General features: G+C 37.6%; 1 protein-coding gene across 13 annotated transcripts in view; it reads left to right on the top strand.

Moving 5' to 3' along the window:
• MAST2 (microtubule associated serine/threonine kinase 2) overlaps positions 1-14,223 on the top strand; it is a 201,865-nt gene that overhangs the window by 84,972 nt on the left and 102,670 nt on the right. For all 13 annotated transcript variants that reach the window (XM_082454306.1, XM_082454304.1, XM_082454303.1 and 10 more), the window contains exon 4: positions 1,807-1,838. In XM_082454306.1, the coding sequence (XP_082310432.1) occupies positions 1,807-1,838 (32 nt within the window). The remainder of the gene's footprint in view (positions 1-1,806; positions 1,839-14,223) is intronic.

Raw genomic sequence — 14,223 nt, 5'->3', positions numbered from 1 at the left:
TATACATGTGTTCCCATATCTCTTCCCTCTTGCATCTCCCTCCTTCCCACCCTCCCTATCCCACCCCTCTAGGTGGTCACAAACCACCGAGCTGATCTCCCTGTGCTATGCGACTGCTTCCCACTAGCTATCTATTTTACGTTTGGTAGTGTATATATGTCCATGCCACTCTCTCACTTTGTCACAGCTTACCCTTCCCCCTCCCCATATCCTCAAGTCCATTCTCTAGTAGGTCTGTGTCTTTATTCCCGTCTTACCCCTAGGTTCTTCATGACCTTTTCTTTTTTTTTTCTTTCTTAGATTCCATATATATGTGTTAGCATACGGTATTTGTTTTTCTCTTTCCGACCTACTTCACTCTGTATGACAGACTCTAGGTCCATCCACCTCACTACAAATAACTCAATTTCGTTTCTTTTTATGGCTGAGTAATATTCCATTGTATATATGTGCCACATCTTCTTTATCCATTCATCCGATGATGGACACTTAGGTTGCTTCCATGTCCTGGCTATTGTAAATAGAGCTGCAATGAACATTTTCGTACATGACTCTTTTTGAATTATGGTTTTCTCAGGGTATATGCCCAGTAGTGGGATTGCTGGGTCGTATGGTAGTTCTATCTGTAGTTTTTTGAGGAACCTCCATACTGTTCTCCATAGTGGCTGTATCAATTTACATTCCCACCAACAGTGCAAGAGTGTTCCCTTTTCTCCACACCCTCTCCAGCATTTATTGTTTCTAGATTTTTTGATGATGGCCGTTCTGACCGGTGTGAGATGATATCTCATTGTAGTTTTGATTTGCATTTCTCTAATGATTAATGATGTTGAGCATTCTTTCATGTGTTTGTTGGCAATCTGTATATCTTCTTTGGAGAAATGTCTATTTAGGTCTTCTGCCCATTTTTGGATTGGGTTGTTTGTTTTTTTGTTATTGAAGGAGCATTGTTTTGATGGAGAAGAAAAACATGGAAAGAAAATTAAATTTCCATTTACTGGAGAATGGATAAATAAATACTATAAAAATCTATAGACTGGACTACTGTACTATAGATATATGAACTAAAGTGAAATATATTCACATGGGTGAATCTCCTAATTATAATGTAGATTGATGTCAGCAGATTAATATATACAGTGTTTTAAGTATATAATTTAAAAATGTGTAAAACAATACTAATAATTTATGGATATATGTAATAAAAAATAAAGACCCTTATGGAAAAGATAAACAAAAAATTAAGAATAGTTGTTAAGTGGAGACTAGTGGGAGGTGGGACTTGATAAATTTAGAAAGCAAGTCACAGAGGCCCAACTGCTATTGCAAGGGTTATTTCTCATGCCAGTGGTGTGTATAGTCATCTCTTTGTGATATTATTTTCTGTACTTATTTATTTGTCAAAAATATTTTATAATTAAAGAAAATATTCCATTTCATTCCTTTCATATCACTGACTCTAATGATATGAGTCCTTTACAATTCATCAGCTGTTGATGGCTGGCCCAGTGAATACCTGGAATCTTCACTGGCCAGTTGGTTCCATCTAGTGGTGAAAGTGCTGCAAGTATTTCGTGAGACATTCCTTTTGGGAAGGAAGAATGAGGAGATGATAGATAGTTAACCAGACTGCTTATTATTTCACTAAAATTTGAGAGACAAAGAAAAAGGTTATTATTTAGAAATATTGAGTTTTTGCCATTATTAAGATGATGCTATAAATCTTCTAGGACATTTAGTACAGACCTGTAGGACTCAGATGGGTCCTTATTTCTCTCTAACTTATGTTTGTGTTTTGCTTTTCAGAAGGAGTTGAGCCTTCCAAGAAGAGGCAGCTTGTAAGTAGATGATGATTATGATTATGATTATGATATCCTGCTTAGGAATCCCTCCTGGGGACTGTTCTCAGTATCACTCAGAGGACTCTCATTCATGAGTGTTTTTTTCTGTGGACTCCTGTCTGGGCCAGTGAAACCAGTGGGCCAGCCAACTTGTCTCACTAGGTCAGCTCCTCCCCTCTCCCTCATCACTCCCCACCCCAAATCCTCTTCTCTGTGTCAATTTTTGCCTAGGGTCTGGGGGAAAACTGCCATTTAAATATCCATCACAGTCTTATGCTTGTGTTTTGGGCTTTACCGAGTTTTAGTAGAATCAAGCTTTTTTAGAATGTTAAAATTGAAACTCTTAGTATCTACATCTGTCCCATAGCATGGTACTAGGGAGAGGTCAACAAGTTGGGGCAAACAAAAGCTACGTTTGGGTTTACGGTTGGAATAGGGCTGTTTACCTGTTTGTTCTCTTCTGGCTTCAGGGCTGGGGAAATTCGTTAATAATCTTTGTCTCTGGATTTAAATTTCATAGGTTTTCTTGGCTTGCTTTTTGTCTAAGACTTTTGTTGGGGTAGTACTGCATATTTGGCTAATCAGAATCATCTAGAATGCTTATTTTTCAGATTAAAAACAAACATTTAAATAATAGAAGCAGTTAAAATGCAGATTCTGAGCTTGTTTAAACTAAAATCTCCATGTCGGGGCCTGGGAGCCTGTACTTTTGCACCTGCGAGCACAGCCACTGTGATTTTGCCAAGGAGCAAGATTTGGGAAACACAAAAGAAATAGGGCTGTGTTAAAATGATGGCTTTGAAAAATCTCTCACAGACATATATGAGACATGACTATAGAGAGGACATGACAGTATTCCTATTTATTTATTAAGTATACTTTATGTATGTATCATATGCATTTAAAAATGTGTGAAACACATGGTGTTTCTGTTACTGTCATCCTGGGATTTTGTTTTGTAAAAATGCTCCGGTGATTAAATTGTCCTCTGGGATTCTTGTAAAATCCTTTTGGCTGCTTTATGAAAACTCACTGTGCTTTGATATAAAGAGACTGGAGTTATGAGTCAGCAAAATACTAGGGTTCAGTCTTGGCTATGTCACTTAATTAGCTTTGTAATGTAGAGGAATTGCTTCATCTCCTCAGTTGCCTTATCTATAAAATGATAAACCATGATACCTGTTTTTTTTTCATATATATATAGGTATTAGAAAGATCACTTAATATATGTGATAGTGCTTCATTTTTTAGTTTTAGTCTAAGATGTGTTAGTTTCAGAATTCTTGTAAATATACTAGGTTAAATTTGGATATATTTCATTATTTAAGAGTCACATTTCTGTCTTTAAATTAATTTCTAGCAGTGGATCTCAATTCTAGGTTCTCAAGTGTCCTGAGTCTTCTAAAAATTGGGCAAGGGCGCTACCAGGACTCTTAATGGAATGATACACTGAGTAGGTATACATAACTGAAGGAGAGTGGCTTTTCAGCATCACATTCAGCAAATATTTGTACTTGGTCACTTTCCTATTATTTCTGTCATTTTTTTTTTTTTTTCTGTTGGTTCCCTTTATTTGGAAGTTCTCTGAGATTTGCCTTTGCTTAAGGTTAGGTGAAATGAATTAAGGCCTGAGGCAGGTAGCTTCTTCCAGGAATGTGTGCCTCTAATGAATAGAGTTTGCTGAGAATGAAGGATATCCTGTGAAAATGATTTTTATTTGAAACTGGAGGAATTTTTGGGTCAATTTAGTTTTTTTTTTGTTATTGATTGAATTTTTTTTTTTTCTAAACTTTTAATCTTTATTTATTTGGCTGCGTCGGGTCTTAGTTGCGGCACGGGCTCTAGAGCGTGTGGGCTTAGTTGCCTCACGGCATGTGGGGTCTTAGTTCCCCAGCCAGGGATGGATCCTCTGTCTCCTACATTGGAAGGCGGATTCTTAACTACTGGACCACCAGGGAAGTCCCAGGATCAATTTAGTTTTAAACTAGAGGAATTTCTTGGTTATTTATTGTAGATAAAGTTAGGCGTTTTCTAACTGCCTTTAAATATTTAATTAATAAAGATCAGAAGTACTTTTTTTTTCTTTTTTTGGCTGCACTGCGTGGCTTGCGGGATCTTATTTCCCCGACCAGGGATTGAACCCCGGCCCCAGCAGTGAAAGCACCCAGTCCTTAACCACTGGACCTCCAGGGGATTCGCCAGAAATACTTTTTAATAAAGTAATTCCCATTTAAACAATTGATCATTTAGTAAATACATACTAATAGCTACTGTGTGTTGGGCACTGATCTAAGTTCTGAGGTTACAAGATTCAATTAGACACATTCCTCTATTTTGAAAACTTAGAGTTAAGTAAACCAGAAAAATATGTATTTTTTATCTTTAGTATTAGAGTAGAAAGAGTTTTATTCTGGAAGGAATCTTGGAAACATGGATACTAACCTAGGCTTTGCCACTAACAAGTTATATGTGGTTTCAACAGGAACTATCATTTCTGGGCTTGAAATGCCTCACTTGTAAAATGAAGGGGCTGGCTTACCTGGGCTTACCTGATCTCTGTGCTTAGTCATCTCCCCAAATAATTGAAACTCCATGGTACCTCTTCTTCAGAGAGCTGGGCAAGTCTTCGTAGGGAGTATGCAGTAGGAGGCAGAACATGACTTAGCATCTGAAGTAGAGAAGACAGGAAATTAAGAACCACAAAGCGTAAGGTGTTTTGAATAAGTTTAATCAATACTTCAACATTTGTAGTAAGTGTGGAGAAACTGATGTTAATAAAACGAGTGACTTACCACTTAGCCCATTATTTCTTGTCCTTGTAGCCTAGTCTGGAAAGTTAAAAGTTATTATAATTGTCCTCTGAGTCTTGGTCAGAAGGAGAGGGGTATTGTACTTAGATCCCTGTTTGCTTCTGCCCCAGAATGGCTCTTGCAAGAGCAGAACCTACTGTATGCCCACCAGGTATAAAGGCCCATTTCCTTTGGCATGTTCTCACTAGTATACATTATGGGTGCAGAGAGATTTGGAGTTTGCAGCTGGTTTGGTGTTCTTGTCTTTAGAGAGGGAGTCAGATTCATTTAATTAGCATAATGTTAAAATAGCTGAGCAATATAAAATAAATGAAGTTTAGTCATTTTGGAGGCTATCAGTTGTTATGGTTTTCCATGTAATTTGGTAGTTGCATGAAAATGGACAGGAACTAAAAAATGGATTTCGAGATGTATGTGATATCTTGTCATTATACAAAATACACTTCCACCCAACAAGTAATTCCTCCAGTGTCTCCAAATTAGTAAGTGCAATTATAGCATAGAAGTAAAGATCCTGGGCTTCAGAGTCAGGCAGACCTAGGTTGAGTCTCTGCCCTACCATTTACTACATATTTTTTCATAAAACAAGTTACTACATTTCTGTTTGTCTTTTTGCTTCCATTTATTCGTTCATTTGTTCAAATTCATCCATCCATCCATGCATCTATCATACTGTATTTATTCAGTTCTTGTTATGTGCAGGCACTGTTCTAAATACTGGAGATACAGTAGGTTTTAGCAGACAAAGAGACGGACAGACAAAAGCATGTATGGTATGTCATGGTATTGAGTGCTATGAAGAAAAATAAAACCAGATAAAGAGATATGAGGGTATGTGTTTTTGTGGGGCAGGGGTTTAAATTTTTTTTTAAATTAATTAATTAATTTATTTTTGGCTGCGTTGGGTCTTTGTTGCTGCTCGCAGGCTTTTTGTAGTTGCGGCGAGTGGGGGCTACTCTTCATTGCGGTGCGTGGGCTTCTCATTGCAGTGGCTTCTCTTGTGGTGGAGCACGGGCTCTAGGCACGCAGGCTTCAGTAGTTGTGGCACGTGGGCTCAGTAGTTGTGGCTCGCAGGCTCTAGAATGCAGGCTCAGTAGTTGTGGTGCACGGGCTTAGTTGCTCCGTGGCATGTGAGATCTTCCCAGACCAGGGCTTGAACCCGTGTCTCCTGCATTGGCAGGTGGATTCTAAACCACCGTGCCACCAGGGAAGCCCAGGGGTTGAAATTTTAAATCATGTTTTCTAGGAATTTTCTCACTAAGATGATGTTTGAGTAGAGAACAGGAGTCTGGAATGAGTGATGTTGATGTATATACTGGGCAAGAGCATCCCAGGTAGGGATACAGCATGTGCCAAGGTCCTGAGGTGGGAACATGCTTGGCATGTAGAAAGGAGGCTGGAGTGGCTATTGCTAAGTGAACAATGGTGTTGGGGTGGGAGGGTGTAGAAGAACATGAGGCAGGAGCTGGATTTTATAATGCCTTGTGGGCCACAGAAAAGACTTTGCATTTTGTACTAGTTGGGACAGAAAGTCAGTGGGTAGTTTTAAGCAGAGAAATGATGTGATCTGTCAGAGAGTTTTGGGGGAAGGGCAATTTGTTTTATTGAAATATGATTTTTTTAATTGAAATATGATTCACATACTGTATAATCACCATTTAAGAATACACAATTCACTGGTTTTTAACATATTCACAAGGTCTTACAATCATTACTACTTTCAATTAGAACATTTTCATCACCCAAAAAGAAACCCCCTACTCCTTTGCAATCACTCCCCTATTCTACACTCCCTCTAGCCCCTGGTAACCACTAATCTACATCTGTCTCTTTTTTTTTTTTTTTTGATGTGGACCATTTTTAAAGTCTTTATTGAATCTGGTACAACATTGCTTCTGTTTTATGTTTTGTTTTTTTGGCTGTGAGGCATGTGGGATCTTAGCTCCCCAACCAGGGATCAAACCCTCACCCCCTGCATTGGAAGGTGAAGTCTTAACCACTGGACTGCCAGGGAAGTCCCCCTAATCTACATCTGTCTTAATAGATTTGCCTATTCTGAACATTACATATAAATGGAATTATATAAAATGTGGCTTCTTGTGTCTGGTTTCTTTCACTCAGCATAACTTTTTCAAGATTCATCCATGTTTTAGCACATGTCAGTACTTCATTCCTTTTCAAGGCTAAATAATATTCCATTGTATGTATGTACCATATTTTGTTTATCCATTATCCATCAATGGACATTGTGAGTAATGCTGCTCTGAACATGGATGTACAAGTACCTATTTGAGTGCTTGCTTTCAGTTATTTTGGGTAGATACCTAGAAGTGGAATTGTTGGATCATATGACAGTTCTTTAGCTTTTTGAGGAACCACCGTACTGCTTTCCATAGCAGCTGCACCATTTCTTACTCCTACCAGCAATACACCAGAATACACCAGGGTTCCAGTTTCTCCGCATCCTAGCTAACACTTGTTATTTTCCATTTTTAAAAGAATAGCCATCTTCACATGAAAAGATGCTCAATATCACTAATTATTAGAGAAATGCAAATCAAAACCACAGTGAGATATCACCTCACACCTGTCAGAATGGCTATCATCAAAAAGTCTACAGATAGCAAATGTTGGAGAGGATGTGGAGAAATGGGAACCCTCATACACTGTTGGTAAGAATGTAAATTGGTACAGCCACTGTGGAAAACAGTATGGAGTTTCCCACAAAAAACTAAAAATAGAACTACCATATGATCCAGCAATTCCACTCCTGGGTGTATATCTGGAAAAAATGACAACACTTATTAGAAAATATACATGCACCCCAATGTTCATAGCAACACTATTTGCAATAGCTAAGATATGGAAGCAACCCAAGTGTCCATCAACAGATGAATTGATAAAGAAGATGTTATATATATAAATACATATATGTATGTGTGCACAATGGAATATTACTCAGCCATAAAAAGAATGAAATTCTTCCATTTGCATCAACATGGATAGACCTAGAGAATATTATGCTTAGTGAAATAAGTCAGACAGGAGAAAGACAAATACTATATGATATCACTTATATGTGAAATCTAAAAATAATACAAATGATTGTATATACAAAACAGAAACAGATTCACAGGCATAGAAAACAAACTTGTGGTTACCACAAGGGAGAGGGAAGTGGGGAGGGACAAATTAGGGGTATGGGATTAACAGGTACAAACTACTATATATAAAACAGATAAGCGACAAGAATTTACTGTATAACACAGGGAATTATTCCTATTATCTTGTAATAACCCATAATGGAGTATAATCTGCAAAAATACTGAATCACTATGTTGAAACTAACACAATATTGTAAATCAATTATGTGTTAATTTAAAAAAATAGCCATCTTAATATGTATGAAGTGGTGTCTCATTGTGGTTTTATTTTGCATTTTCCTAATTACTAGTGATGTTGAGCATCTTTTCATATGATTATTGTTCATTTGTAAATCTTCTCTGGAGAAATCAAGTTCTTTGTCCATTTTTTAATTGGTCTGTTTATTTTTGTTGTTGAGTTGTAGGAATTCTCTCTATATTCTAGATATTAAGCTCTTATCAGGTATATGATTTGTGTATATTTTCTTCCATTTTTTGGACTGTGTTTTCACTTTCTTGATAGTGTCCTTGATGCACAAAAGTTTTTAATTTTGATGAAGTTCAATTTATCTATTTTATCTTTTGTTGCTTGAGCTTTTGGTGTCATATCCAAGAAATCATTGCCAAATCCAGTGTCATAAAGATTTCCTCCGTATGTTTTCTTCTAAGAGTTTTAGCTCTCATAATTAGGCCTTTGATCACTTTTGAGTTAATTTTTCTTTGTGATGTAAAGTAAGTATCTAACTTCATTCTTTTGCATATGAGTATCTAGTATTCTCAGGACCATTTGTTGAAAAGACTGTCCTTAACCCATTGAATGGTCTTGGCACCCTTGTCAAGTTTTTGACCATACATGTGAAGATTTATTTGGGGGCTCTCTATTCTATGCTGTGGTCTGTATTTCTGTCCTGTGCTAGTACCCCACTGTTTTGATTACTGTAGTTTTGTAATAAGTTTTGAAATCAAGAAGTGTGAAATCAAGTACCAACTTTGTTCTTCAAGATTGTTTTGGCTATTCAGGGTTCCTTGTGATTCCATATGAATGTTAGGATGAGTTTCTCTATTTCTGCTATAAAAAAAAATTGTTGGGATTTTGATATGGATTGCATGGAATTTGTAGATTGATTTGGGTGATATTGTCAAACTTGACAATATTAAGTCTTCCAATCCATGAATATGGGATGTTTTTCCATTTAATTTCTTTCAGAAGTGTTTTGTAGTTTTCAGTGTACAGGTCTTCTCTTCCTTAGTTAAATTTATTCCTAAATATTTTATTATTTATGATGCTATTATAAATGGAATTATTTCTTAAATTCTTTTTTAGGTTCATTGTTCATTGCTAGTGTATAGATGCAACTGATTTTTACTGGTTGGTTTTGTATTCTCCAGCTTTGCTGAATTTGTTTCTCATTGTGGTTTTGATTTGCATTTCCCTAATGACCAATGATGTTGAGCATCTTTTTGTGTACTTGTTGGCTATTTGCATATCTTCTTTGGAGAAATGTTTATTCAAATCCTTTGCCCATTTTAAAATGTGAGTTGTCTTTTTATTGTTGAATTGTAAGAGTACTTTATTTATTTATTTATTTATTTATTTATTTATGGCCACGCCATGTGGCATATGGGATCTTAGTTCCCCAACCCGCACCCCCCTGCAGTGGAAGCATGGAGTCTTAACAACTGGACCGCCAAGGAAGTCCCTGTAAGAGTATTTTATATATTCTATATACTAGACCCTTATCAGACACTTGGTTTGCAAATATTTTCTATTCTGTGGGTTGTTGTTTTACTTTCTTGATAGTGACCATTGATGCACAAAAGTTTGTAATTTTGATGAAGTCCAGTTTATCTGCTTTTTCATTGGTTGGGCTTTTGATATCATATCATATCTAAGAAACCATTGCCTAATTTAAGATCTGATTTGTTCCTGGGCTTTAAATTATGAAGGTAACTGATTGATGACACAAAGAGGCTAATGCTATTGAAAGAAGAATTTATTACTTACAGTTTCCTCAAGAGAAGGGGCATGCCATGCCATGCAGGGCCACATGGGGAAAGCACCAGGTTTGGTCAGGAGGCAGAAAGCTGCAAGGGGAAGCCAGAGAGCCTTTATTGGGGTTTCCACAGGAAAGGCAAAGCAGGGCAGGGTAAACAGTTTAGGACTGGCTACTTTGAATAATGTTGGCGGGTTCAGGGCTAGAGGGCTGGTCTTTAGTTGTTTGGTACTTGGCCCTGAGTGATATAGGGCAGATGAAATAATGGCTTGATGTCTTCGAGTTTGATAAAGGAGGTGGTTGGGAGTGTGGACTCAGGATTGATTGGAGGGTTTGTAATAGCAATTTTGCATACCTGCAAAAGCTGGATTACAGAGGAGATATGAATAAGTTTGGCTGTTAGTTTGGCTAGCAATTAATGGATGCCAAATAGACAAATACAGAATCTAAGAAAACAGTTAGAATGAGGTTATGATGATTTACTTCTGTTTCCTTTTAAGGGTTTTATGGTTTTAGCTCTTACTTTAGATCTTTGATTCCTTATTAGTTAATTTTTATATGTGGTATTATTTTTATATGTGGTATAATTTTTACATGTGATATCGGTAAGGGTCCGATTTCATTCCTTTGAATGTGCATAACCGTTGTCCCAGCACCATTTGTTGAAAGAACTTTTCTTTCCCTAGTGAATAGTTGTCTTAGGTTTTAGCAAGGTCACTGGTTGGTCAGACTGTAGGGAGAGCAGGAGTGAAAGCTGGAAAGTAAGTGAGGAAACCATTACAAAATTCAGTCAAGGTGATGATTGCTTAGACAGGGTGGTAGCAGCTTAGGTGGTGAGAAGTGATTGGATTCTGGATGTATTTTGAAAAGAGAGCTGACAGTATTTGTTGATAGTTATTAATTTTGGTATATGAGAGAAAGAGGAATTGAGGGTGATGGTAAGGTCTTAGGGCTGAGTAGGTAGATGGATATGGTTGCCATTTACTGAGCAAGTAGAGAATATTGTGAGCGGAGCAGGGTTTTTTTTTTTTTTGTTGTTATTTTTGCTCTTGGGAGGGGCAGGATAGGGGTTGTTGGAGGAACTTTGGTGCTTGCTTGACATCCAAGGAGTGTTGATAAAGCAATTGCATATATGAATCCTGGGGATCAAGGGTGAGATATGATCTGGAGATATACATTTAAGGATTGACAGCATATAGATGATATTTAAGCTATGGGATTGGATGAGATAAACTATTGAAATGCTACTTAAGTGTGGTCAGCTGACTGGTGATGATCAATGAACTGTTTGTTACCAGTTTGCCAGGAGTTAATAAGTACAGAAATTTAGAGTAAGCAATTTGACATTATTGTGACCTTCAGGCATTTGATCATTTTTCTGTTATTTCATATTTATTGTATTTTGCAATGGTTTGTGAATGGATGGAGATTTCACTTGGCCTGTCACCACAGCTAGCTTGAGAAGCACTGACCTGGTGAGTGAGTGAATCTAGATAGAAAAGTTATCTAAGGACTGAGCCCTGGGGCACTTTGTATTTACTTGTTAAGAGATAAGGAGAATCCATCAGTAAAGAAGACTGAGAAGGACCGTCTGAGTGAGGTTGCAACAAAACCAAGAGAAAGTGGTGCTTCCAAAGACACAAGAAGAAAGTGTGTCAAGGCTATGTAAGATGACCGACTAAGAATTGATCTTTGGGTTAGTAATAGGGAAGACCAAATTGGTGACCTTGGCAAGTGACATTGATCAGAGATGGGTCCAAAGCTTGATTTGAATGGGTTCAAGACAGAATAGGAGACAGTATTACCTATGTGTTATTTGTGTTAAAAAATGTTTAACCTCAATCTAATGAATGAGGAAACAGTCAGAGAAGTTCAAATTGAGGGGATAATCTGTAGAACTACTGGCCTGAACTCTTCAAAAATGTTGAAGTTGTAAAAGACCACAAACAAGCAAACACTAAGGATATGCTCTAGATTATTGGAGAAAAGAGACTTGGTGAATAAATGTAATTCTTGATTAATTTTTGGTTGGATCCTGGATTTTAAAAAATAGTTGGAGGACATTATTGGGACAGTTGAGGAAATTTGAATGTGGACTTTCGTTGGGTGAAAATGTGCCAGTGTTAAACTTCCTTAGTGTGACAATTGTGTGGTGGTTGTTCCTTGTTCTTAGGCCAATGACATTAATTGTGCAAGTATTTGAGAGGAGGTATTATGATGTTTACAGCTGACTTTCAGATGGTTCAGTTGACAAAAAATAAGTGTGTATATGTGTGAGTGATTGAGTGTGTGTGTGTGTGTGTGTGTGTATGTTAGAGCAAGAGAGGGAGAGAATGAGAGGGAAAGAGAATGGAGAGAAAAAAGCAAATGTAACAAAATGTTAACAGTTGTTAAAGGTAAGTGAAGGGTATATAGTTTCATTGAATTACTCATGTGCCTCTTCTGATAATTTGGAGAGAAGGTAGTGAGTCTATACTATTGTTTCAAAGTGATTTGCTGAAAAGAGGATTTTAGAAATCAGGTGACACCTGGAAAGGTTATAGAGTTGAGTATTTTTTCCCTCTTTTTTTTCCTTTTTTATAAATTTATTTATTTTATTTTATTTATTTTTGGCTGCGTTGGGTCTTCGTTGCTGCGCATGGGCTTCTCATTGTGGTGGCTTCTCTTGTTGCAGAGCACGGGCTCTAGGCGCGCGGGCTTCAGTAGTTGTGGCTTGCAGGCTCAGTAGTTGTGGCTCACGGGCTTCAGTAGTTGAGGTTCGCGGGCTCTAGAGCACAGGCTCATTAGTTGTGGGACACGGGCTTAGTTGCTTCACGGCATGTGGGATCTTCCCGGACCAGGGATCGAACCTGTGTCCCCTGCATTGGCAGGCGGGCGGATTCTTAACCACTGCGCCACCAAGGAAGTCCCTCCCTCTTTTTAAAACATAAATAGGAGATATTACATCTTGTTTGTATGTCAATGAAATTATCCAGTAGTGAAGGAGAAGTTGATGCAGGAGAGGAGAGAACAACTGCTGGAATATTCTTGAGTAAGCAAAAATGGAGGCCATCTAGGTACATGTGGGGGTATTGGCCTTAGACAGGAGTGTTGACAGTTTGTCCACAGTAGCCTCAGGTAGGTACCTCACTTTATTTGTAAAAGATTATGCATGTAAAGTGTATGGCATAGTGCCTTCAATTAAGCGCTCAACTATTTGTTATTGTTAAAGCATTTAGTGCAATGCCTATTACTAGCAGACTTTGAAAAAAATGGTAGTTGTTTTTTATTGTTCTTATTATTAGCAGTCCATAATTACCTGTTAGAAACTGTAAATGCTTCAGAAAAACAAATTAGTTAAGATCCTAAACCAAGTTAAAAGAACAATAGTGTGCCTTAGAAGAGCCACAGGATATTCATGGTTGGCTTTGGTCACATTAGAGAAGAGAGCAACTAAATTCCAATATGCGGAATGAGAACATCCAGGCCTGCAATGATAAGAGCTTTGTTGGGGCAAGATTGGTTATGAAAGTTCTTTTGGCCTGGCTCATACCATTTATTTTAGATGTAGCTTCCTGAAATTAAATTGTTTTCATTTTTAGAAAGCTATTTCATATTCAAACTCATCTGGGTATTTTTTAATGCATTAAAAAATCTAGTCTAGAATACCAGACGTAGAGGAGCTGATAACTTTGTTGACAGTGTACGTATCTGTGGGAAAAAATTTGAAAGAAAATGAAGTTCTAAAGCTATTTATATTTGTTTACCCAAGCCAAAGGAGTATTGTATTTTGCTTTTTCTCAATCTAAACAGTTCTGAATGACTTCCCTCACCTGGCTCTGTGGAGGGGACCTCCTCTTGGCAATTCCTTTCACATAGGATTTTTTTGTTTATTTGTTTGTGAATTTCAGCACCAATACCTAGGCCCTACACTTAGGAGCTCAATGTAAATAGTGTTTATGTCTCTAGTTACCCAGAAAGTTAAGCTTTTCTAATACCTATTACAACTCAAGGTAATTGGCCTCATATTTCTTGAAATGTCTTTATTTCTTTGAGGCTGTGAGCAGTCAGTAGAGGTAAAGAATGGACTGTAGGAGTGAAGAAGTAGCTAAGCACCTGTGATGCTGTGTGTGTGTGTATGTGTGTGTGTGTGGGGGGGTGGGTGTGTGTGGGTGTGTGTGTTGCTATTGGTGGCCTTTATTAAACTTAAGAGTCCTTTAGGATAGTTACCTTTTTGCAGTACTGGCTTACTCATTTGTTCAGTGGACTAGGACATCAGATATTGGATGAAAGTAAATGCCAGGTGTCTGCAATGATAGGCAGTGTGCAGAGAGGAGTTCCTGGGGCTCAAGGATTTGATGTATCAAGCTTTACCACTGTGAAACTGACATGTGAAACAGTGTCATGTACTTTCCCACTCTGATGCAACTTGATGGTATTTGCCTGGATGACTGCT

This window comes from Balaenoptera physalus (assembly GCF_965194825.1).
Source record: "Balaenoptera physalus genome assembly, chromosome: 1".
NCBI lineage: Eukaryota > Metazoa > Chordata > Mammalia > Artiodactyla > Balaenopteridae > Balaenoptera > Balaenoptera physalus.
The sequence above is the reverse complement of the archived record's forward strand: the minus strand, read 5'-3'. Positions and strand labels throughout refer to the sequence as shown.